This window comes from Equus caballus, chromosome 15, assembly GCF_041296265.1.
Source record: "Equus caballus isolate H_3958 breed thoroughbred chromosome 15, TB-T2T, whole genome shotgun sequence".
NCBI classification, from domain to species: domain Eukaryota; kingdom Metazoa; phylum Chordata; class Mammalia; order Perissodactyla; family Equidae; genus Equus; species Equus caballus.
In genome coordinates, this window is record NC_091698.1 from 86,062,243 (window position 1) to 86,087,494 (window position 25,252).

Sequence of the window (25,252 nt, forward strand, 5' to 3'; positions counted from 1 at the left end):
ATCTATTTCTTCTTTTGTTATTTGTGCTTTTGGTGTTGTATCTAAGAAGGCTTTGCCGAACCCAAGGTAAAGAAGATTTATACCTATGTTTTCCTCCAGGAATTTTTATAGTTTCAGCTCTTACATTTACATTGTTGAAGTCCTAACAACCTCCAGTACCTCAGAATGTGACTGTACTGGGGGTAGGGTCTTTAAAGAGATAGTTAAGTTAAAATGAGGTCATTAGAGTGGGCCCTACTCCAGTATGACTGGTGTCCTTATAAGAAGAGATTAGTCACAGATGTTCACTGTACAGAGGAAAGCCCATGTGAAGACTCAAGGAGAAGATAGCTATCTGCAAGCCATGGGGAAGGGCCTCAGAAGAAAACAACCCTGCCAATACCTTGATCTTGGACTTCTAGCCTCCAAAACTGTGACAAAATAAATTTCTGTTCTTTAAGCCAACCAGTCTGTGGCACTTTGTTATGATAGTCCTAGCAGACTAGTACATAAACCCTCCTTGGTTATGGTATATTATTTTCTTAAAATATATGGGCCTTGTGCTTTTTTGAGAGAAATAGCATTCTCTATTTCTTTTCCTCTAGTATAGAAGTGGTAATCTACAACCATGGGCCAAATCTAACCTGCTGCCAATTTTTCCAAATCTAGGTTATTTGGAACATAATCACACCCACTTATTTGCATATTATCTATGGCTGCTTTTGTGCTACAATGACATGGTTGAACAATTAGGTCTACAAGCCCAAAATATTTACTACCTGATGTTTTTGGAAAAATTTGCTGACCCCTGCTCTAGTAGGTGCTTAGGATGGGCTTATGTGTGCAGTATTTCTTGAGTTCTTGCATTTAAAAAAAAGGTTTTTCCTATAGCCTTTGATGCTTGAAAAACAGCATGGATGGATGGATATAAAATCCTTACCTTGCCTCTTCTTTCCCTGAGTTTTTAGAAAATTCTGAAATGCTGCATCACTATTGCCTTGCTTTGTATGTCGCTCCTAAGAAAGCAGATGCCAAATATTTTGGTTACTAGATTCTATAACAAACTACCTGCCCTAAAAAGGAATGGCTTAAAACAAGAATCATTTTGATTATAATTTCACAATCTCTGGGGTCAGGAATTTGAGGAGGGTTTGACTGGATGATTCTTCTGTTTCACATGGCTTCAACTGGGGCCACTCAGTGGTATTCAGCTGATGGCTGGACCAATAGAACATTCATGATGACTTCACTCACATCACCTAGGATCAGCTAGGCCTCTCCTCCTCTCCATGTAGCCTCAGAACCTCTGCATAGGGAGTTAGATATTACCCACAGCGGCTCAGGGCTTCAAGAGCAAGTATTTCAAAAGACCCAGGTGGACCCTTCAAGACTGCTTATGACCTAGGCCTGGAAGTCCCATAACATCACACATGCTATTGGTCAAGCAATTCATGTAGGCCAGTCTGGATCCAAAGAAGTGACAAGGAATTTGCAGCCATCTTTAACCTACTACAGCCTGATTTTCTTACCCTTTTAAACAATTTGAGCTTTTTGCGTGGAGGCCTTGAAGGTCATTGTTATTATTTTTGTGTAATAGTTTTAAGAGGCTAGCTTTCAGAATTGATCATTCTGTGGTCATTTCCTCAAGTGCATGTGGGCCCTTTCATTATGCAGGTGTACGTTTTCTTATTTCCAGAAAGTTTCTTGGATTATAGTTTTATTATACATGGAACTTCAGCTATACATATGCTGGACATTCCTTGCTTGTATTCAATCAAATGACATTCCAAACAGAGAGAGACAGCACAAAGGTATGGAGCCAAGAGAAAGCAGGAACATTCTAAGGGTCTGGATGGAGTATGTATAGGAAGCTACAAGCGAGGAAGTAGAAAGATAGGCAAGGCCTAGATAAATGGAAGGTCTTGTGTGCCATGCTGAGCAGTGACATCATGGGCAGCAAAGTTTTGAAAGTTCTTCTGACATGCAGTATGGAATACGGACCGGAAGGAACAAGACTATAGGAGGGAGACAAGATAAAGGCCACTGCTTAGTCCCGGTGAGAGGGCTAAGAGGGACAGGTTCTAGAGTTACTTACGAGGAGAATCAACAGGATCATTGAGTGTGATGGGGATGGGGAGGAAGGAACCAACGATGACCCCTGGGTTTCTGAATTGGGCAATGGTGTGGACAGTTTGGCTAATGGGGTTTAGACATGTAGAGCTTGAGGTGTCTCCAAGACACCCAGGTAGAGAAGTCTAGTAGGCTTTTGTGTATACGGAACTCAGATGAGTGATCAAGCTAGATAGCACATTTGGGATTGCTGATAAATGTGGCAGATGAAGACAGGGAGTAGATGAAATAGTTCAGGGAGAATGAATGGGGTGAAATGAAAGCTGAGAACAGAACCCTGGAGACTGAGTAGTCGTCAGAGGGGTTAGATGAGTCATGTTGTGAAGGCCAAGGGAGCTGCAGAGAGAGAGAAGTGCTCAGTGTTGTCAAATGCCACTGAGAGCCCTAGCAATATGAGGACTCAAAAATAGCCTGTGGCACTTAGGGTTAAACAAGCCATTAATGACTGAGAGCAGTGCAGTGATGTGGTGGGGACAGAAGCTGTGCAGCCACGGGTTGAGGAGTGAGAAGCTGCTGAGGAGGCAGAGATGAATAGACTACTTTCAAGGCATTTGTAAAGGAAAATATAGACAAGGAATAGTGACTAGTGCAGAATCTAGAGTGACGGGGGGTTTGTTCCTTTTTCTTTAGGACAGGAAGAGCTTGAACATGAATAGATGGTGAGGGCAAAGGACAATGGGTAAGAAGAATTGATAATTTTGGGAGTGAGAGTGGGAGAATGATTGAAATATGTTTGAGAGAAGTCTTCTGAAGATGTGGGAGGTGATGAAATACAGAACTAAGATGGAGAGATGCTAACAGAAGTGTACTTAGTTCCTATAATAATTTAGCTCACATATTGAAATTACCTTGGTTTCAATCAACAAGGCAAATATAGCAAGCAATATTTACATATTTATTGTACATCATTTTCACATCTTTTCTCCAGAGGATGGGATCAATGTTTTACCCTTTCAATGCCTCCCACTTAGTCGGTCCTCAATGAAGGGTAAATGAACAAACAAGCTGTCTCTTACCTATATTCTGGGTATCTTAACATATTCAGACGTAGTCAAGACCCTGCATACAAGCAAAAAATCTTCTAAGCATGCAAAATAGTCACAAAATTCCCATGTGAAAGGTGATGCTCTGTTTTTGAGGAACCTCTTTACTCTCACTTAACAAAGTTGGTTACCAGCATTTCTTTCACCACAGGAGTTTAAAAGTGGGAAGATGAGAGGAGGAGGAAGAGGATGTTCTAATGGCAGGCAGGCAGGCAGGATCTGCCTGACCATAAGGTGCCAAAAAGCAGTAAAAACCCAGGCACAAGGCCTACTGGTTTAGGGTCACTTAGCTTAGGAACTTAAGTCCTTCATTCACATACCAATAGTCCTTAAAGGACATTGCTGGTTTGAGCCTTAAATAATATTGAGAAAAACGATCCTTTGAGCTGTTAAAAAAAAAGCTTAGCTATTCTTAATCATCTCCTATGTTTCATACAGTTTGGAAAGGAGTCTATCAAAAATGGATAATATTGAAACAAAAAAAGCTGATGCCAGCTGGTAAATTCTTGGTCACCCTCTGTCCTTTGTCCAAGCTATTTTGATGCCTTCCCTTTCTTCTCCTAGGGCTTTGTTCTTCTTCCTTGAGGCTGAACACAAATGCCACCTCTTCCAGGAACCCCTTAGCATGGTCCAAGCGGAAGCAATCTCTTCCTCCTCCGCGCTCCCACAGCATCTTCCTGCGGTTTGGCTTTGCATGGGTCACCAGACCTGGTTGTTTACAGGATGCTTTTCTACTAAGTTATGCGCACCTCGAGACCAGGGACCGTGACCGTGACGGTGCACCCACATAGCACCTGGTAGAGCGCTGAGTCGATGTTCAGTAAACGCTTGCTGAGTTGAATTAATTTGGAAAAATCACTCAGGGCAGTATCTCGCGCTCGAGGCGCAGATGAATGATTCATGGGGGTGGTTCTTAGCATTCTTTACCTTGTAGTCACGTCGCGCCGAGCATCCAGCTGGCCGGGCAAATACCTGTGAAGCTGAGACGCACCTCGGCCGCCCGCTGCCAGCCTGCAAGAGAAGCCCGCAGGGGGCAACTTTCCCCCGCCGACCCGGAACCGCCGGGAGAGCTGGGGGGCGGGGCTCGAAGGCAACTCGGCCCGCCTGCCCGCCCCCTCCCCGGCGCGGCGGAAGCCCCGCCCCCAGCCGCGCGCTCGTGCTGGCGGCGCGCGCCCGCCCCCCGCCCTGCGCCCTGCCCTCGCGCTCTCGCGCCCTCGCGCCCTCGCGCCGGGGGCGGGCTCGCTGCGCGTGCCGGGCGCCTGAGAACGTTCGCCGCGGGGGCGGCTCCGGGGCCTGAGCGGGCGCTGCTGCCGCCGCCTCAGCCGCGGGGGCCGGGCCGGAGGAGGCGGAGGAGGCTGCGGCCGGCGGAGACCTTCTCGACGCCCCCAGCTCCGGCCGGGAAGTGAGTAAGGTGGGGGTCCGCGGCGGCGGTCGCAGGCTGCGGGAGAGGAGCGCGGTGCTGGAGCCTCGCGCGCGCGAGGAGCGCGAAGGAGCCAGCGCAGCGCCCGGACCTCGGGGTGCAGGGCCGAGAGCCGCGGGGACCGGGGCCGCTGCACGGCGCGCGCTGCGAGGGGAGACGGCGCCGCGCGCCCGGCCCTGGAGGGGCGAGCGGAGGGGATGGAGCGGAGAACAGGGCCGGCGCCGCCGGGTTCCGAGCCCCGGGCCGGGGAGGGGGCTATGGGGTCCCGAGCGCGCTGTGGCCGCGGGGCGCGGAGCCGGGGTGCGCGCGCCGGGCTGATGCTGCCGGAGCCCGGCTCGCTGGGAGGATTCTCTGCGTTAGGTGCTGAAGGAGGCAGGTCCTGGCAGAGGGCAGGTGAGGCGGGCAGGCCCTGGCAGAGGAAGGGCATTTATTTCACATCACCCCAAAACATTGTTTCCTGAGGCGCCTAACTGTGAACCTGTGCGCCGAGGTCACCCTTTAAAGGAAAGTGGCCTGGGAGGAGGGAGGATGCGGCTAACGACTGCTTGCTGTTGAGTTCCTGTGCCAGGCCTTGGCGTTAGGGAGAGCGTCCAGGATTCTTAGTCAGTTTATTGATTAGCTTCCGTGGGTAGAGAACCGTGGTCCGCACTGGGGCCACAACATAGTGTAACACACACCGTAATTTGCTGTTTAGCTGCTGACGTTTGGTTGTGACGGTATACGGGTAAAATGGCATTGCCAACTGCCATTGCATTTTGTCTCATACCTTATTCACTTTAGGTCTGTTTCATCTCTTTCGCCAGAACAGTGCCTGGCCCACAGCAGTCAAGCAATAAGTGTTTATTGCGTGAATGAATGAACCGAGCAAGGTTTTGCTGTATTTTGCACGGAGCAGTGCTAATCACTCTGGTGTTAGGGATGGCTGATGGACGTCCCCTGTTCCTGAAGTTCTTTCTTTTTTCTGCCATGTAAGGTAACCCAGGTTCTTAGGTGCAGGCATTTAAAGCCATCGCTCAGGTGATGGAGTGGATTTCCTGTGGCCTCGCGGCGGCTTTCACATCTTTATTGCTTGTTGGCTGTCAGAAGCTTACTCCTTGGGCCATTCATCCCAAATCATCCCATTCTGGCCCTTGTCTTTTCTGTTACTGAGGAAGAAGAAGGGTAGTTTTGTCTAGAGAGCGTTGGTTTTTTTTTTTCATTTTTATCGTGGTTCTTGGATCTTAGGGCTGTGGTAAGAGACTGTGTCCCTGCTCTTCTCTGAGGGCTGGAGTCTGCCTGATCTTTGCCTTGGTTGGAGTTTTGGACTCCACAGCTCCAGGTTGCTGTTTCAGTTCCCTGGGCTGCACTGCCTGTTGGGTTACTTTGTCTGCCAAATTAAAACTTGACCTTTTATGAGTTCTGTGAGGATTTTGATCATACATAAGTGGAATTACCTTTGAAGGGGTTCTGTAGTCAGAGTAATGCTGGCAAGGTTTTTGAGTGTCCACCACGCGTGAGAGACAAACTTTCTACTTAGTTGGAAAATTAGAACCAGTTGAATGCCAAGTTAGCATTTATGTTTCTCAGAAATCTCTCAGAGTCTTTGTTTCCTCGTATAAAAAGTAAAGGTAGTATTAATCCAAATTTGGCATTGCATAGTAAACCTTGAAGAACTAAGTTAATTTCTCTTGAGTTTTAGGACTGTGTACTTCAGAGTGCAACCAGCAGGTGTCTACTAGTTCTTGTTTTGGGGTGCCTAGGTCCTGTAATTTTGGGTGCCTTGTTCCAGGTTCTCCCAATGATATTATTTATTTATTTTTATATTGAACTTAGCAACTTTATTGATGTATAGTTTGCGTGTAATAAAATTTCAGATGTCCTGTGTACAGCTGAATGAGTTTTGAAAAATGTGTATACTGTGTAACCTCTATCCCAATCAGGATGTAGAAATTTACATCACTGCAGAAAGTTCCCTCATGCTGGTTTGCAATCCATCCTCCCTCATTTTATTTATAATTACACAAGCATCAGGGCTCTGGCATTTTGTGCAGGATGTATACTGCCCAGCTGTAGGGGTGCCATTCACAGCAGAGTCCCTGCGAATGGTGGCTCCTGGGTTGGGTGGTGCACGGCGTGGAGTGTGATTGCTGGATCGTATGGTGAGGGTATGTTTAGCTTTGTAAGAAACTGCCTGTCTTCCAAAGTAGCTGTAGCATTTTGCATTCCCAGTAATTTAAAAAATTTATATCCTAGCACCCTAACTGTCTTTAAAAAGTAAGTCTTTGTTCTGTAAAATTAAACTTCATCTGGAATGAATTCATGTTCTAGTTGTTGCTTGTATTGGCTGTCTTTCTTAGTGTTATATTTCCTTATGTGTTTGAAGTTTTGATTTACAGACGCATTTCAGTGTGAATGCTTTTGATTTTGTTTTTCCTATTTCTGTGTTCACCATTCTCTGTGTGGTGATATATCTGGTGCTTCCATTGACTTACTGGATCCTAGTCAAGAAATCAGATATGATAATGGTGCGTCAGGGGTCCTGCTCTTTGAGGTAATTGGGGCTATTTTAGATCTACTCACAGAGTATGTGAATGTCTCAGTTCAGTTCCTGGTCATGAGGCTGTGTTTTTATCTTCCCACTTTTCCAGGCCCAGAGCATTATATAAACCATAGTTGAATAGCAGTGATGATAATGGGCATTTTTATCTTTTTCCTGAATGGGAATGCTTCCAGTGTTTGACTATTAGATATGAGATTACTGAAGGCTTCTGGTAGATGTCTTTTGTCAATTTAAGGAAGTTTTCTTCTGTTCTTGCTTTGTATTTTTTTTTTTTGAGGAAGATTAGCCCTGAGCTAACTGCTGCCAATCCTCCTCTTTTTGCTGAGGCAGACTGGCCCTGAGCTAACATCCATGACCATCTTCTTGTACATTTTTTATATGTGGGACGCCTACTATAGCATGGCTTGCCAAGTGGTGCCATGTCTGCACCCGGGATCTGAACCGGTGAACCCCGGGCCACCGAAGCGGAACTTGCACACTTGACCGCTGCTCCATTGGGCTGGCCCCTTGGTTTGTATTTTTATTGGGTGTTGAATTTTATTGAGGAACTTGTTGGGGCATTTGTTGAAATTATCATTTTTTTTCTCTTTAATCTGTTAAGAGTAGGACAGGCCTTTCTGAGTTGTAGATAACTGAGGGGAACAGATGTATTGTATATGATTTACTTGTCAATGTGTTTCTAACAAAAAAAGGAACCTTTAAAGAAAACATATTTTGATCTTAAATTTTTGTATATTAACAACAAAACAGGACTGAAAAGCAGGTTTGGACTAAATATTCTTGTAACTAAGCTTCACTATAATGAAATAGTGCTCAGTAAAACAACAAAACACTTTTTTTGGTACCTTCTGAGACTCTACCAGGACTTTTCCAGCTCCTAAGCTTTCCAGCTTCTTCCTGGCTTCTTTTTCTAGACTCTTTACTCCTTTTTAATTTTTATCTCTGTATGCTTTGTCTCCTCTTGCCAGAGAGAGACTTTCTTCTGTAAGTAATAATAACTGTTATTTATTGTGAAGTTACTGTGTGTCAAGGAGTTTTCATAAATAATGGCTTCTCTCTAAGTATTAGAATTTTGTAAGCTAAGTATGGTGTCTCCAGTGGATGGGTGAGGAAATTGAGCTCAGAGAAGTTAAAACTTGTTTAGGGCCGCATAGCTTATCAGTGACAAGGGGTAGTATCTGAGCCCAGATCGGACTGCACAGCCATGTCCTTTCTACATTGCTGTCTCTAAACAGGACTGTTTTGTGTTCCGAGTTACTTGGGTTTTCTCCTTTGGTTTGACCTCCTGATTCCTGAGCGCGGCGTAGGACCGCTTTGTGTCTCCAGTGTGATTTTTTTGAGGGGTTTTTCGTTTGGTCAGGTCCTTCACTGCTTTTTAGCAGTCTGATGTTGTATATCTTCTTGAGAGAGATTTCTTATGACCGAATCTTTCTTAACTGCACAAGCCAAAATAGAATAAATAGTGTCTTGGATAAGCCTGTGGGCTCTCGCGTAAACTATTTTGGTTGACTTTGAGTTTATTTTCCTTTAGCTTTTTAAGCGTTATGAAATATTGGCCCTCAAAGAGGTATAGAGAATAAACATAGTGAAAACCTGTGTACACACCGCTTAAGAAACTAGACTCCTTTTAAAATTGGACCTCCGCGTAACTCCTCCCCAGTTGTATTCTCTTCCACTTCCAAGGAAACCACTATTCTGAATTTGATGTTTTTCATTCTTGTACTTATTTTCATACTCTTGTTACATATGTAAATAGCCCTAATATGTATAATATTGTTTTGCATTAGAATTATATTAACAGTGTTAAATATATCTCTTTGTAACTTGTTTTCTTTTCTCTCAGTGCTGAAAGACTCATGCATATGGATATATGGCTCGAGTGCATTCATTTTCTTGGCTGAATAGGATTCTTTTGTGTGACTATATCACAATTTACTTTTGTATTTTCTTGTGAATTGGCATGTAGTTCTGATTTTTTTTTTTTTTTGCTGTTACAAATAATGCTGCTATGGATGTTCTTGTCACATCTCCTTGTGCACACGTGTCTTTTAGAGTGTGTACCCAGGAGTAAACCACGGGCTTGTGTGCCATGCACATCTTCACCTTTAGTGGATATTGCTAAATTCCTCTCTGAAGAGGTTCTACCAGTTTACATTCCCACCAGGGATGTGTGGCTTCTCTTGCTTCCCTGCCTTGTCAACCTGTGGTATTGACAGGGTTTGTGATTTTTGCACATCTGCTGGATATATACTATAATCTTGTTTTGGTTTTTAGTATATGTTTTTCTGATTACTAGTGAGTTTGAACGTTGCTCCATGTTTTTGTTGGTTCTTTAGGTTTTCTCTTCTGTGATTTGCTTCTTTTCATCATTTACATGTTTTTCCACTGTTTGTCTTTTTCATATTGATTTATAATTTTTACTACATTTTGGATGCTAATATTTCACTTAGATGGCTTCAAATATGTTCTTACAGTTTGTGGCTTTTAAAACTTTGTTTTCGGGGCTGGCCGCGTGGCCGAGTGGTTAGGTTTGCGCGCTCCACTTCGACGGCCCAGGGTTTTGCTGGTTCAGATCATGGGCGCACACATGGCACTGCTCGTCAAGCCATGCTGAGGCGACGTCCTGCGTAGCACAACCAGAGGCACTCAAAACTAGAATATACAGCTATGTACTGGGGGGCTTTGGTGAGAAGCAAAAAAAAAAAAAGAAGATTGACAACAGATGTTAGCTCAGGGCCAATCTTTAAAAAAACAAAAACAAAACTTTGTTTTCTTTTTCTTTTTTTTTCCTAGGAAAGATTAGCCATGAGCTAACATCTGTGCCAATCTTCCTCCACTTTATATGTGGGATGCTGCCACAGCATGACTGACGGGTGGAGTAGGTCCATGCCTGGGATCCAAACCCACAAACCTGAGCTGTCAAAGTAGAGTGTGACAAACTTAACCACTATGCCATGGGACTGGTACCTAAAACTTTTTAAAAATAGGATCTTTTGATGCACCATAGTTTTAAGTTTGTGGTTTTAATTTATTGTTTATGAAATCTTCCCTACAGACCGGAGACAGAGAAAAATTATCCTAATGTCTTCACATATAGAAGGGTGGTATAATGGACCAGGATTTAGGGGTTCTGGGTTTCTGTTTCCATTTCTTTGTTGTGAAATACAACTGTAAGCTGGGACAAGACATTTTATTTACTTAGATGTGCAAAATTTGGGGTCTAAGTTAGGTTATTTCTAAGCCCTTGCAATCTGATTCTCTCTTGCCTTGCTGGTGGTTTTTGTAGTTCATCATCATTAATACCAATGTGTTAACCGAAATTAAAGATAGGAGAACTCAGAAAAGAAGTTGTTACCATCCAGGATTTTGATGTGGAAGCAGCACCCTGCTGTCATGGTCAAAAAGAATTATAAATAATTTGATTTAGGTTGCAACACATTTAATTGGTCTTATTTTCTTTTCATTAATTCCAAAGTCATTTGAAGAAGTAATTCTTATCTATCTTTCTAAAAAAAAAAAATCTCTCTTGGGATAAGCTTAACTATAGAAATAATGAACAAGGGTACTTTTCCTGAAATATGACTATGAAAACTAGAGCTTTGCATGTCATTTCAAGAGTGTACTTTTTTCTTTATTGTTCATATGTTTTTAATATTTCCTTATTATGTAAGTAATTTAGTATCTTTGCTTAGAAGTAAAATTTGCTCTTATGAACTAAGCAGCCCATGGCAGGTTTTAGGGAAAACTATGACATTTGTCTTTAGCAGATGAGAGGCACCTGTTTCTCTTTTTTTGTGGCTTGCTTTCCCCTATTTTCCTACATTCTGTTCTCTCATTTCTTGGGCACATTGCACTTCTACCTCTTTACCTCCTTTCACTTTTGTTAAAACCTTTTCTCTATTCCAAATTTAAAATGTTGCAGATGATTGATAACAAAGTATTTATTCTTCTTCCGAGTCTATGTTTTTATACTTTTAAATAAATCAGAAGATCTGTAAATTAAGAAAAAGGAGCTTTGCCTCTAGAATTCTAGTCTAGGCATCATACAAGAGGGTAGTCACATGCTAACATCAACAACAACAATAATACAAAAATAATAATATTAGGCTCTTATTTTGTGCCTGGCATTGTGCTAAATGCTTTCTGTAATTTATTTCATAGTTACTACAGCTCTCTGAGGTTGTACTTGCTGTTCAGAGCCTTGTGTAATAGTGGAATGCAGTTGTTGAATGTTTTTTATTGGAACCTATTGGAACTTTTCCAGATTTGTGAAAAAGAAAATCTGTAGGGTTTTACAAACATTTACTTTCCCTGGCATTTTTTTTTTTTTTTTAAATCTGAAAGAGAAGAGAAAAGAAGGATAGTTGAAAATTTTCTTGAAATAAGCAAGGCAGTTAGTTCTCTTTCAGGGAAGTTTGACTGGTTACAGCTAAGTGCTTCTTAGTGATGGTCTCAGTCATCTCTGACTTCTTAATTCAGTAGGCATCCAGAAAAACTGACGCGAGTTTTGCTGGGAGACAGTGAACTTGCGCAAGAAGTTTTGATACCTGTATGCTTTGAAGTAACTGAGAGATAGAGGGTTAAGACATTAACAAAAAGATTCAAGGGAAATGAAGGATATTTAACACTTAGGCGCAGCACAGAGACATTCTGGAAACATTTCTAGAGCCTGCTCTTTGCTTTAGTCTTTACTGTGGGAGTTACTTAACTTCTGCCCGAAGACTTAATCTAACTCTGGAATGCATCACTTCCTAAGCAGGACAAACAAGGGTCCAGCCTTTTGTTGCACAGGCCTCTGGACCCCATTTAGCTCTGGCCTAAGGTCTGATCCAGCACCACCGTTTGGAGACCTGTATGCTTCCCTCGCTCCTGGAGTCCTGGTGTTTGCCCTGGAGGGGGCGATGTGGCACAGTCGAAAGAAAGGGCTGTAGAGTCAAATCGGTTCCCTAACTCCATGCATTACTAGCTTTGTAACCTTAGGCCAAGTTAACTAACCACTTAGGCTCTGAATTTCCTCATCTAATTCTGCTATCCATATTCCTCAACCTAGCACAGTCCCATCTTCTCATTCTAGATTTTTTAAAAAGCAATGGTTTCCCAAGAGGGAGGCATGCAAAATGATCCTCTAGGCAGGGTATAGCAAGAGCATATGGGCACTGGACTTTTCCTGCTATCTAGTGCACAGGTTGACACTTGACTCCATCTGCATGTCTGATGATATACACCAGGTGTGGAAAGCGAGGTAACCTGAGAGGAGCATAGTGGGGACACCGCCACCTGGAGGGGGCCGAGAATGCAAGCTTCCTTATTTGTGTACTTACTTTTCATTCGGACGTATGACACTTCACCCCTGCCTGGTTCGGTGGTCTTTCAGATTAGTATATTATCTGATTTGAATGAAATGAACCTTGCTATATAGACAAAGGGTTTAAAAAGACTCCTGCAAAGAAACTGCACATTGAAGTTTCAGATTCACTCAAAGGTTGAAGTAATATTGCAACGACATATGAGCAGCAAGAAAAAAGCACAGCTGGCACTTCCATTTATATTATGAGCTTGTTGTCAGTTAAATGCAAAGTACAAAACAATAATGATCTAAGCAGTAAAAAAACCACCCCTGAAAATTATTAAAAATACTGTTTCATATATGGATTTATGTGCACTGTTGAGTATATTGTGCCTTAAGATATTCATTAATGATAGTATGAGGCTAACATTACCAGTTGAGATATTGTAAAACTAAGCATTCAGAATATGAAGACAAACTTATTGAGCCTTTTCAATAATTGTGAGTGATAATTACAGTCATATGCTAATTAATCTAGCACCTTAAAATTTTATTAACAATGATACACTTTTAGAAATTTCTTCGGAGTTTTCTTAGTTTAGGAGTAAAAGACAAAAAACCATAAACCTTTGTTCTTCCTGTTTTGGTAAGAGTGGCTAAAATAATATATAGTCAAATTAATAATTTTAGTTTGATGACAAACTAAATGCATCCTTTGCTAGCAAATATTGTTGGGATACTCACGGAAGACATTGCTGAAGATTTCAAGTAATAAATATTATACCAAATTATGGAGTTTGTGAGAGTTCCTGTACATTTGGATAAAAGTATAGAGCTTATGGTATTTGGTATACTCCATTTTAATAATAAAATATATGGAGACCTGCCCTTTTTTCCTCCCAAACCACTAAAGAAAAGGTTTACCAGAGAATATGCTCAAAGTAAATGACTTCAAATTTTATTATGAAATAGGACATATAAAGCATAAAGAATAACGCAGTGTACCCAGAACCCAGCCTAATAAGTAAAACATAGCTAGTAGAGGTGGTATCCCTCTGCAGTGACATTATTCTGCTTCCATCTCCAGAAGTAGTCACTTTTCTGAAATTGGTGATGCATGTTTCATGTGCACTTGGAAAGAATTTGTGTTTCGTCATTATTGGGTGGAATGTTCCATAAATATCGGTTAGATCCAGTTTGCTGATGGTGTTGCTCAGTCCTTCCACACCCATCTTTCTGCTTGTATCGATCATGGAGGAGCGTTGAGGTTTCCAAGTATGTGTGCATTTGTCAGTTTCTCCTTTCAGTTCTATCAATTTTTGCTTAGTGTATTTTGAGGCACTATCATTAGGTATGTAGACATTTAGGATTGTTATGTGTTACAGGCCCAACAATACAATTTTATAGATATTGTTTCATGCAGTTGCTTTTTAAATCAGTTAAGAGAATAAAGGAAAAGAAATATGTAATTGTACTGTCTTTAAAAAAATAAACTTTATTTTTTAGAATAGTTTTAAATTTATTGAAAAATTGAACAATAATAGAGAGTTCCTATGTGCATCCCATCCTCTGTTCCCTCTGTTTAACATCTTACATTAGTTTGGTTCATTTGCTACAATTAATGAACCAATGATGACACATTATTATTAGCTAAAATCAGTACTTTATTCAGATTTCCTTAGTGTTTACCCAGTTGCCTTCTCTGTTCCAGAATCCCATCCAGGGCACCACATTACACTTAGTTGTCATGTCTCCTTAGACTTCTCTTGGCTTTGTCAGTTTCTCAGACTTCTGATCCAGTTTTTTTCTTTTTTCTTTTTTTTTCCTGCTTTTTCTCCCCATATCCCCCCAGTACATAGTTGTACATTCCAACTGTGGGTCCTTCTAGCTGTGGCATGCGGGATGCCACCCCAGCGTGGCCCAACAAGTGGTGCCATGTCTGTGCCCAGGATCCAAACCAGTGAAACCCAGGGCCACCGAAGCAGAGCGTGCAAAGTTAATGACTCAGCTGTGGGGCCGGTCCATGATCCAGTTTTTGATGAAACTTGGCAGCTTTGAGGAGTACTAGTTAGGTATTTTGTAGATTTTCCCTCAATTGAGTTTTGCCTGATGGTTTTCTCATGATCAGACTGGGTTGAGAGGTTTTTGGGAGGAAGACCGCAGAGGTAAAATGCCATTTTCATCACATCATGTCAAGGGTACATAACTGTCAACGTGACTTATCACTACTGATCCTTGAGCTTGATCACCTGGCTGAGGTGGTATTTGTCAGCTTTCTCCACTGTCATGTTATTTCCACCTCCCCCTTTTCCTCCTTGGAAAGAAGTCACTGTGTGCAGCTCACACTTGAAGAGTGGGGAGTTATGCTCCACTTTCTTCAGGGTGGAATATCTACCTAAATTATTTGGAATTCTCCTGGTTCCTTTTATTGGTGAATGATTTTATAAACCAAAATTTGGGAACTAGGTTTGCTCATTGCTATTGGGATATTGTTGTTTCTAGCCCCTCTGAGTTGACAGAGTAAGGATATATACGTGTGTGTATTAACCCATGTATGTCCACATATGTACAAACACTTCTATATGTAACTGTCTGTGTCTATATTAAGCTACACATGAACTTATACTGATGTCTCCAAGTGTAATCCATCACCTTAGGGATCATTGTAGCTTCTTTCCCACTTTGCTTATCTGTAACCTCACACTCCACCGTCTGCCGTCTATTTACTTAATTGTTCAGTTCCAGTATACGTGCAAAGCCGTATCAGAATTGTTAAGCCATAACCTGTGGGAAGCTAGAGTCTAGTACCTGTGTATGTTTTGTTTTGCCTTTAGTCTTACAGACTCCATTCATTTCCAGAGTTACTTAGGTCACTACTTTTTGCCCACTCTCTTCAGTGAGACTGTTTCATACATTGTAATGTGGTTAGGTTGTTTGGTCACATTCTGCATTTCATCCTCGGATCCTCTGACATCCTAAAGGATTAAAAAAAATGTGCATACATTAAGGTTCACTCTGTATTGTAGATTTCTGTTGGTTTTGACACATGCATAGTGTCATGTCTCCACCCTTACGGTATCACACGGGAGTTTCACCACCCTAAAAACCCCCCTGTGCTTCGCCTAGTCATCCCGCTTCCCTTCCCCTCGGATCTCTGGCAACCACTGATCATTCTACTATTTGTATAGTTTTGTTTTTCCTGGAAGGTCATAAAATTGGAATCATACACTATGTAGCCTTTTCAGACTGGCTTTTTTCACTTCGCAGTGTGCATTTCAGCTTCCTCCATGTCTATTCATGGCTTGATAGCTCATTTATAATTGCTGAACAATATTCCATTTATGAAAGTACCACAGTTTGTTTATCCATTCATCTATTGAAGGGCATCTTGGTTGCTTTCAGTATCTGGCAATTATGAGTAAAACTGGTATAAGCTCTTGGGTGTAGGTTTTGTTTGAATATAAGTTTTCAACTCAGTTGGGTAAATAACTAGTGGTGCAATTGCTGGATCGAATGGTAAGACTATGATGAGTTTCTAAGAGACTGCCAAACTATCTTCCAGCGTGGCTGTTTGTGCGTTCCCACTAGCCACGGATGGAGTTCCTGTTGCTCTACATTCTTGTTAGCACTTGGTATTGTCAGTTTTTTGGATTTTAGCCATTCTAGTAGGTGTATAATGGTATCTTATTGTTGTTTTAATTTGTAATTTCCTAATGACAAATGATGTTGAACGTCTTTTTATATGCTTATTTACCATTCGTATATCTTCTTTGGTGGGGTATCTTTTTTTTTTTTCCTTCGTCTTCTCCCCAAAGTCCCCCAGTACATAGTTTTATATTCTAGTTGTGAGTGCCTCTGGTTGTGCTATGGGGGACGCCACCTCAGCATGGTCTGATGAGTGCTGCCATGTCTGTGGCCAGGATCTGAACCAGCAAAACCCTGGGCCGCCGAAGCAGAGTGTGCGAACTTAACCACTCGGCCACAGGGCTGGCTCCTGATCATTTTTTAATTGGGCTGTTTCTTATTGAGTTTTAAGAGTTTTTTTTTTATAATTTGGATTCAAGTCCTTCATCAGATATGTGTTTTGAAAATAATTCTTTTACTCTGGGGCTTGTCTTTTCTTTCTCTTAATGGTATCTTTTTCAGAGCAGTTAATTTTGTTAAGATCCAACCTACCAATTTTTTCTTTCATGGATTGTGCTTTTGGTGTTGTATCTAAAAACTCATTCATTCATTGGGCTTTGGGCCTAGAACATTAAACAGGCTCTTCTAAGAACTTATAGTTTCAAGTCTTTAGATTGAAGAAATTTTGCTTACATTCTCATAGCTAAGACTCGGGTCTTCTTTACATTTTGTAGACTAAGGCTATGCTCTGGTTCTTCTTTTTTTCTTTTGTGAGGAAGATTGGCCCTGAGCTAACATCTGTGCGAGTCTTCCTCTATTTTGTGTGGGATATCACCTCAGCATGGCTTGATGAGCAGTGCCAGGTCTGTGCCTGGGATCTGAACCTGCAAACCCTGGACCACTAAAGCCAGAATGCACAAACTTAACCACTACACCACTGGGCTGGCCCCCCCTTTTTAAAAAAAATTTTGCTTCAAAGATGTTTATTGCATTGTTCAGAATACTAGATAATTGGAAATAATTGCCAACAGTCAAGGCTTGGATGAATGATTGTGATAAAATTACATTCTACCATTCAGAATTATGTTTTGAAGAGTACTCAATGACCCGGGAAGGTGTTCAAATATATTGTTAAATTTTTTTCCCCAGCTTTATTGAGGTACAGTTGACAAATAAAATTGTATATATTTAAAGTGTACAACATGATGATTTGATATATGTATATATTGTGAAATGATTACCATAATTAAGTTATAACACATCTATCACCTCACATAGTTACCTTTTTTTTGTGGTGGTTTAAGATCTATTCTCTGAGCAAATTTCAAGTATGTAGTACAGTATTATCAATTATAGTCATCATGCTGTACATTCGATCCTCAGAACTTAATCATCTTACAACTGAAAGTTTGTATCCTTTGACCAACATCTCCCCCATTTCCCCCACTCCCCAGCCCCTGGCAACCAACATTCTACTCTATTTCCATCATGAGTTTGACTTTTTTTTGTTTTATTAGATTACACATATGAGTGAGAGCATATAGTATTTGTCTTTCTCTATCTGGCTTATTTTACTTTGCGCTCTGATTTTTTTAATCGGGTGGAATGAAGCTCCTGAGTCCGGTGATTAGGATCCAGTGCAGATCAAACACGTTTGAATAAGTACACCCAGTGGATTTCTCTGTCTGTCCACAGGATGAACTACAGGAAGAAGGGGGTGCAGAGTCCTGAGATCATGGTGGCATAGAATTTTATTTGTGCATTCATGTGGACAAAGATTTTGGCAGTTGAAATGGGAAAAAAGGGTGGATATGAGAGTGACTATGAGGAAGGAAATGGCAGAGTTTGAAATGAGACTTAGTATGTGAAGGGAACGATAAGGAGGTGTTGGTTATCTCTAGATTGTGAGGCTAAGAAAAGGCAAAGTGCCAGGAGTCCAAGTGGAAGGAAGTAGAGAGATGACCTTCCATTCATGTAAGTGTTGGTCTTCAAGATGCTATCAGGAAGACAAGGACATGTAATGACATGGGGCAGTAGGATTAGTCCTTTGTTGATGTGGACCTGGTACACGCATAATTACAAAGATGCAGGTATTAATATCCATAGAGCACTGAGATGGAGTTGCCTATCACTAAGGCCCAGGAAAAATCATTTATAGTAACCTTAGTTTATGTGTACCCTGTGAATTTGGATTTTAGGTAATCTGAATGATAAGCTTGGTTGAAATGAAAAGATTTAATATTTTATTTTGAGTTCTCCCAGAAGCTGACTCTTAGACAAGGATTTGAGTGCAAGTATTTTGTTTTGGAGGTTATCCCAGGAAATCCAGTAGGGGACCAGGAAGAGAGATACAGAAGGGAAGTTAGCAAATGAAGGGTTTATGAAGGATGTTACCACTGTGGGTAAGGAGCTTATTCCCACTGGGGAGCTCTCTGAACCAGTGTCAAACATGTCCCTAGAGTTATGGCATTGAGAGGGCGAGATAGGTGGGGTATTTATATACTAACTCCATCAGTCACTGGTTAAGACTCCAGGGAGTGGCAAATCCATAGTATTTTAGACCTGCCATGCAGGGAACAAAATGGACTTGAGCGGTCAGAGAAAGCCATCAGGCTAAAAAAAAAAAAAAAAAAAAAAAAAGGTGCTGTCAATCCAGTATAGATGGAATTGGTAAAGGTTGGGCAACATGGGGAAGGGGAATACCTTTTGACTCTTTCCATAATACCCTTCCATGCTGTTCCAGCATCTCCAATTCATTTTCTATAGGTCTGGGAGAGAGGAGGCTGGGATAGACAGGACCAGCGCCCATCTTGGGGGATTTTCCTGGACGTCAGGCATTCCTCATGCAGGTTTAGAGGAAATAACCATCATGGATGACATCCACAGAGGACAGCGCTGTGACTGCCAAGCAGCGGGGGTAGGAGGGGTGCCCTAGGCACAGCTGCACCCCCGGACAGCAGGGCTTCGATGTCGGGCTCGACGTCGATGTCGATGGTAGGAAAGCGGCAACTCTAAACTCTACCTGCGCACGGGCACACCGTCCAGGCCCACCAGGAACTTCTCGAAGTTCCAGGCGACGTCGTCGCGGTACACGGGAAACCAGGTGATGAACGCGGGGGTTGGTCGCGAGCGCGGTGGCGTCTTCACGGGGTCGCGGGCAGAGCCTCCCGCAGGAGGGCGAAGAGCCGGTGTGCCTGCGCGCCGTTCTCCTCGCGCTTCTCCAAGTGAGTGAAGTTGGCCTGGAACCCGCCGCCGGGTCGGAAGTACTGGAGGGAATTCAGGATCTTTTCGTGCTTGGCCGGATGCCAAGACCAGGATGTTCTCCTGAGGCCGGAACTGGTTGCACGGAAGCCGAGCACGACCAGGCCCTGGCCCGAGGCGCCGCTGCAGCCCGTTCACCTGGGTGTAGCCCTGGACCGTTGTGCCTCAAAGCGATGCCACGTTGTCGCCGAGCAGCACCTTGTCCCGCAGGAGCCCAGGCTCCCGGGCCCCGCTCCGGCGGGCTGCAGCGAAGGCGTCCGCGAGCTCTGCCCCGAGCTGAGCGGCGCGCGGGGCGTGGGGGTCGGAGAAGCGAAGCGTACTTTGCGCGCTTTCAAAATTCGAATTTGGGCTTGATTTTTAGCACAATGGGCGCTTAAGTTGTAGGAGCTGAGTTTTCCTAAAATGCTGCCATGGAGGTCTTCTGGCTGGCATACCCTGCTCTGAGTTGGTACTTAGCTGATTTAAGCCTTGACATTTTCTCTCTTCTTTGCATCAATGCAAATATTTTTCTCCCACTGGGTAGCTTGTCTTTTAATTTCTTTATTGGTTTTTTTCATAGAACAAAAGTGTTTAATTTTGTTCATGTCCAAATTATCATTTTTTTCTCTTATTGTTTGTGCTTTTGGTGTAATGTCACACTTTTAGTGTGATATGACCAGACCATGAAGATTTTCTCCTGTGTTTTCTTCTGCAAGTTTTATGCTTTTACATTTTACACTTACATCTACTACTTTGAATTAGTTTTTTTTAATATGGTGTGAGCTACAGGTCGAGGTTCATCTTTTTGACATATGGATAACCAGTTTTTCCAACAGCAAGGCTATCCTTTCTACATTGAATTTCCTTTGCACCTTAAAATAAAAAATCAAATGGCCATATTTGTGTGGCTTTATTTCTGGACTCTGTCCTGTTCCATTGATCTGTGTACCTATCCCTTTGCCAATACCATCCTGTATGGATCATTGTAGCTTTTTCGTAATTCTTAAAACTGAGTAGGATGATCCTCCAACTTTATTCTTCCTTTTCACAATGGTCTTGTCTATTCTGTTCCTTTTGCCTATCCATATAAAATTTAGAATTATGTATATTTACAAAAAATTCTGTTGTGATTTTGATTAGACCATCTGATTAGATGGCATGTCATTCTGTTTTGTTTAGGTCTTTAAAAAATTTCTTTCATCAGTGTTTCGTAGTTCCAATATACAGATCTGTACATATTTTGTTAGTGTATACCCAAGCATCTTATTTTTGTTAGAGATATTGTAAATGCTATTTAAAAAATACACCATTTCTAGTTGTGGATTTCTAATATATAGAACTGTGGTTGAATTTAGGTTTTGACCTTGTGTCCTGCAACATTGTTAAACTCACTTTTTAGTTCTCAGAGCTTTTCTGTATGCTCCTTTGGATTTTCTACAAACATAATCATGTAGTCTGCAAATAGGGATAGGTTTATTTCTTAATTTCCAATCTGTTTGCCTTTTGTTTCTTTTCTTGTCTTATTTCACTGGCTAAGACATTCCATATAATGTTGAATAGAAGTGGTGAGAGTGGACATCCTTCCCTTGTTCCCAGTCTTAGGGGGAAAGCATTCAGTTTTTCACCATTCAGTGTGATGTTAGCTGTAGGCTTTTTTGTAGATGCCCTTTATCAGCTGGAGAAAGTTTTTATTTCTAGTTTGCTGAGAATTTCATGAATGGACATTGTATTTTGTCAAATGCTCATTCTGCATCTGATATGAGCATGTGTTTTTTTCTTTAGATTGTCAATATGTTGGGTTATATTGATTAATTTTCAGATATTGAATTGGCCTTGCATTCCTGGGATAAACCCTAGTTGCTTCTGGAGTTTTTATATATTGCTGGATTAAATTTATTATATTTTGTTGAGGATTTTTGTGTATGTTCATGAGGGGTATTGTTTATTTGCTTTTGCACGGTCTTTGTCTATTTTGGTATCAGAAATTACTGACCTTTTAAAATGAGTTGAAAGGTGTTCTTTTGTATTTTCTGGTAGAGATTGTGTGAAATTGGTGTTATTTCTTCTAACATCTTTTCTAATGCTGCTCCTTCATTTGTAATGTTTCACGTTTCCTTCTGGAATCATTTCCCTTCTTCCTGAACAACTTCATTTAGCAGTTTTTTTTAGGGCATGTCTGCTGGTTACAGATTCTCTTAGTTTAATTTCTGAAGGATTTATTCTCTCAATTAGAATTCTAGTTTCACAGTCTTTTCTTTCAGCATTCAAAAATGTTGTTCCACCATCTTCTGACCTCCATAGTTTCTGATGAGAAATCCATAGTAACTCATATCATTATTCCCCTATAATAGGAGCTGGCAAACTATGGCCTGTGGGCTGACTGCCTCTTTATTTTCTAGGTAAAACTTCAACAAGGCCACACCTGTTTGTCTACATCTTGTCTATGGCTGCTTTCATGCTACGATGGCAATGCTGAGTGGTTGTGATGGAGACCGTATGGCTTGCAAACCTAAAATATTTACTGTTTAGCCCTTTAAGAAAAAATTTGCTGATCCCTATCCTATGGGTAAATTCTTTTATTCTAGCTTCTTTTAAGAGTTTTTCTTTCTTTAGTATTCAGCAGTTTGATTATGATGTGTCTGTTGTGGTGGATTTCTTTGGCTTTAACTTGTTTGGGGTTTGCTCAGTTTCTTGAATTTGTAGGTATGTCTTTCACCAAACTTGGCAAGTTTTTAGCCATTATGTCTTCATGTATTGTTTTAGCACTGCATCACCACACACTTCTTTCCTCCTCCTGGATTCCAATGACGTGATGGATGTTAGACCTTTTGTTTTTGTCTGCCACGTCCCTTGGGCATTATTCCTTTTTTAAAAATCTTTTTTCTGTTGTTCGGATTGGATAATTTCTGTTTGACCTGTCTTGAAGTGTACTGACTCTTTCCCTTGTCATCTCCGTTCTGCTGTTGAGTCCATCCAGTGGTTGTTCCCCCTCAGTTATTTTATATTTCAGTTCTAACATTTCCATTTGATGCTTCTTTATATCTTTTGCTTCTCTGCTGACATTTAATATTTTAGCTTTTGTTTCAAGAGTGTTTGTGATTACAGATTTGAGTGTTTTTATAATAGCTGCTTTAAAGTCTCTGTTAGATTACTCCAACATCTGTGTCATCTCGTCAGTGACATCTGTTGATTGTCTTTTTCCCTTGTGAGTTAAGATTTTCTTGGCTTTTGGTTTGCGAAATAATTTTGTATTTTTTCCTGGACATTTTGAACATTATAAGACTTTGAGTCTTCTTTAAATCTAATGGAGAATGTTGGTATTTTTGTTTTAGCAGGCACTGACCTGGTTAGATTTAGTCCATAGGTTTCTGTCCACCTTCTAAGGGCTGTGGTTCTAACATCAGTTCAATTATCAAATCCTTTTCAGTGCTGTTCAGGTGTGTGCCACCTATGATCAGTCTGGGCCCGAGGTGGAGGTCCTTCTGTAAGCTCACTTATCAAAGTCATTGGTGTGCTAAATGAGGTCAGATCCCTGAATGTGCAGGTTGGAGAAGAGCCTAGTATTTCAGAAACAGCTCTATGGGGTCGCTTTCCCACGTTTCTCCTGCTCAGCCATTGCTCTGGTACTTTCTGACGACTCTGAGCTCCCCTTTTCTGTCCTCTGGCCAGAAACTGTCTGCTTCTGCAGTTTTGCCACAATGACATAAGAATAGAGAGAGAAAAAAAGTAGCAGTGGGGCTCCTTTTGGAGCTGCAGCTAACTCAACAGAGAAGAGGGTTCATTTTCTTCACGTTTTTTGACTCCTGTAGTTTCCCAGGCCGGCTGCTTTTGCTGCCACTGCCACTGCCTCTACCACAGGATGGCTTCTTGGCTGGAGTGGGAGAAAATGAAGAAAAGGACCTGGGAAATTTCTCCCACTCTCTCTGGGCTTTAGTCTTCTTTCTTTTCTTCGAGCCAGAAGTAAAGAGTTTCTCCTGGATTTCTGTGTGTGTCCCACAGTGCCAGGTTCAGGGGTTCATGCTGTGTTTGAATTCAAGCCAGGAGATACGAGGGGAAAAAATGTAGACTCCACCTGTGCAGTGGTGCTTTGAATTCTCTATTCTTTCCCAATCCACCTGCTGTTATTTACTTTTCACAGACCTCAAGTATGTCCAGCATCCATTCTGTGCAGGTTTATAGTTGTATTCGATGGGAGAGTGAGGTTGGTATGTGCTCACTCCATCTTACCAGGATCTAGAACTTCCTGGGGCTGGGGTTTTATACCTTGTATCAGTCAGTCATCAGCTGCAGCTGCCTGTCAGCCCCTGTCGGGGTGAGTTACTTCCCCGCATTTCTCAGTAGGGGGAATTCAATCCGCTGAAGGCCATTTTCCAGAGAAGACTACATCTGCGAGAAGGTAGCAGCCAGCTCTCACGGCAGCTGGGGGATCTGTGAGGCTGGGCCAGGTAAGGGTATCTGGGCAGGGCATGAACTGTATCTGCTGTGTTACAATACTATTTTGTTACTTGCCTTTTGACTTTCATGTCTTGAGTATCTTTTCCTAAGTTAAGTGTACCTGCCTCATTCTCTTCAGTACCTGTGAACTATGCTATTTCTTTGTATGTCTCTACCATAAATTATTTAGCAGTTTCACATTGGATTTCTCCTCTTTTCCTTCCTCCTCCCCTTCCTTCTTTTCCCCTTCTCTCTCCTCTCTTCCCCTTTCTTTTACTTTTTAAACAAATAAACATATTTACTGGGCCAAAGGCAGTATGCATTTAACATTTTGGTAAATAATGCCAAATTGCCCTCCAAAATATTTGTCAGTATAAATTCACTAATCGTTTATGACAGTGTCTGTTTTCCCATTGCCTCCAAGGAAAGATATTTAAACATTGTAAAACTCTTTTAAGTACAAACTTCACATGTATTCAACTTTCTAAAAATTGTCAAGCAACACAGTGACAAATTAAAGCTTGAGGAAAACAACCACACCTTACAAATATGTTTTCATTTTCAGGTTTACTTCTAATCTTTATTCCTATACAGATATGACAGTTAAATAATTGTTACTGCAATATTGATACAGTTTCTTTTAATTTTATTGACACATCATAAGCTGATTAGCATGTTTAGATTTCATAATTTTTTAAAAAAGAACTGATTATAGTTAGCCTTACCCTATAGCTCTGAATTTTTAGAATCTTCGTATCTGTGAACAATTTTACAAACTTTTAAGAAAATGGATACATGAATAAAATTTCCTAAAGCAACTGAAACATTGGAAACATTGTTTCTGAAGTGTTAGTATCAAATCTTTGTGGTTGTGCATATCTCAATTATCTTTCATACACTGGAGTCAAATCTTGGGAGTTAGTTTCTGAAATCAGTGAGTACAGGGGAAATCTAATGTAGATAAAAATTCCTTTTTAATTTCCTCAGGAGCGATACCATGGTGGAGACCAACATAGAGTTCTTTCAGTAAGTCTAGCATGGCCAGTTTTTTCTTCATGTTGGAGCTGTTACTTTCTCTTTAGTTAAACACCAGGTGAAGAGTTGGCTTGTATTTAGGGCCTATATTTTGAAAAAAGAGAAGAAAAAGGGGTGCTTACTCTGTCAGAGGCCAGAGGGAACCAAGACTGAGCAGGGAGCTGCATATTCGCTTTCTTCCTCGCACGCTCCTGGGACAGACAGGTGATCCTGGTGTGGAATTGCCCATCTATTTAAAATAATTCTCTCTCTTTCGTGTAGTTGAGTTTATATTAGTTAAATGCAAGTGTAGTACAACTCCACTATAAGTTTTTTTTTTTTTTTTAACTAGGTAGTTTTAACAACAATAACACAAAATTAAAACCCAATTTATAAGACAGATTTCTTAGAAAGTTTCTTTGTGCATTATTGGCTTATCAGTGTGATGACCGTTTCGTGATATCTCAGATTGTTCTGGTGTATGTTTTTATGAGTTGTTTGGCTCAGGTTTGTAATAATTGTCTGCGTGATTTAAAGATACC

At 41.4% G+C, this 25,252-nt stretch overlaps 1 protein-coding gene and 1 pseudogene across 49 annotated transcripts in view; one reads left to right on the forward strand and one right to left on the reverse strand.

Moving 5' to 3' along the window:
- Positions 1-4,414: 4,414 nt before the first annotated feature.
- The window catches only part of DTNB (dystrobrevin beta), a 237,966-nt gene continuing 217,128 nt past the window's right edge, over positions 4,415-25,252 (forward strand). For 17 of the 49 annotated variants that reach the window (XM_070235806.1, XM_070235784.1, XM_070235808.1 and 14 more), the window contains exon 1: positions 4,421-4,554. Coding sequence is in view for 3 of the 49 variants with exons in the window: in XM_014731260.3 (XP_014586746.1) it covers positions 10,061-10,074 (14 nt within the window). In the remaining 46 variants the exon portion in view is untranslated. Of the gene's footprint in view, positions 4,564-4,874; positions 4,966-9,904; positions 10,075-23,600; positions 23,708-25,252 lie in introns of those variants that run through there. The other 32 variants (XM_070235822.1, XM_070235786.1, XM_070235797.1 and 29 more) reach the window with 16 other exon arrangements.
- On the reverse strand, positions 18,890-20,246 carry LOC138917777 (glutathione peroxidase 1 pseudogene; annotated as a pseudogene).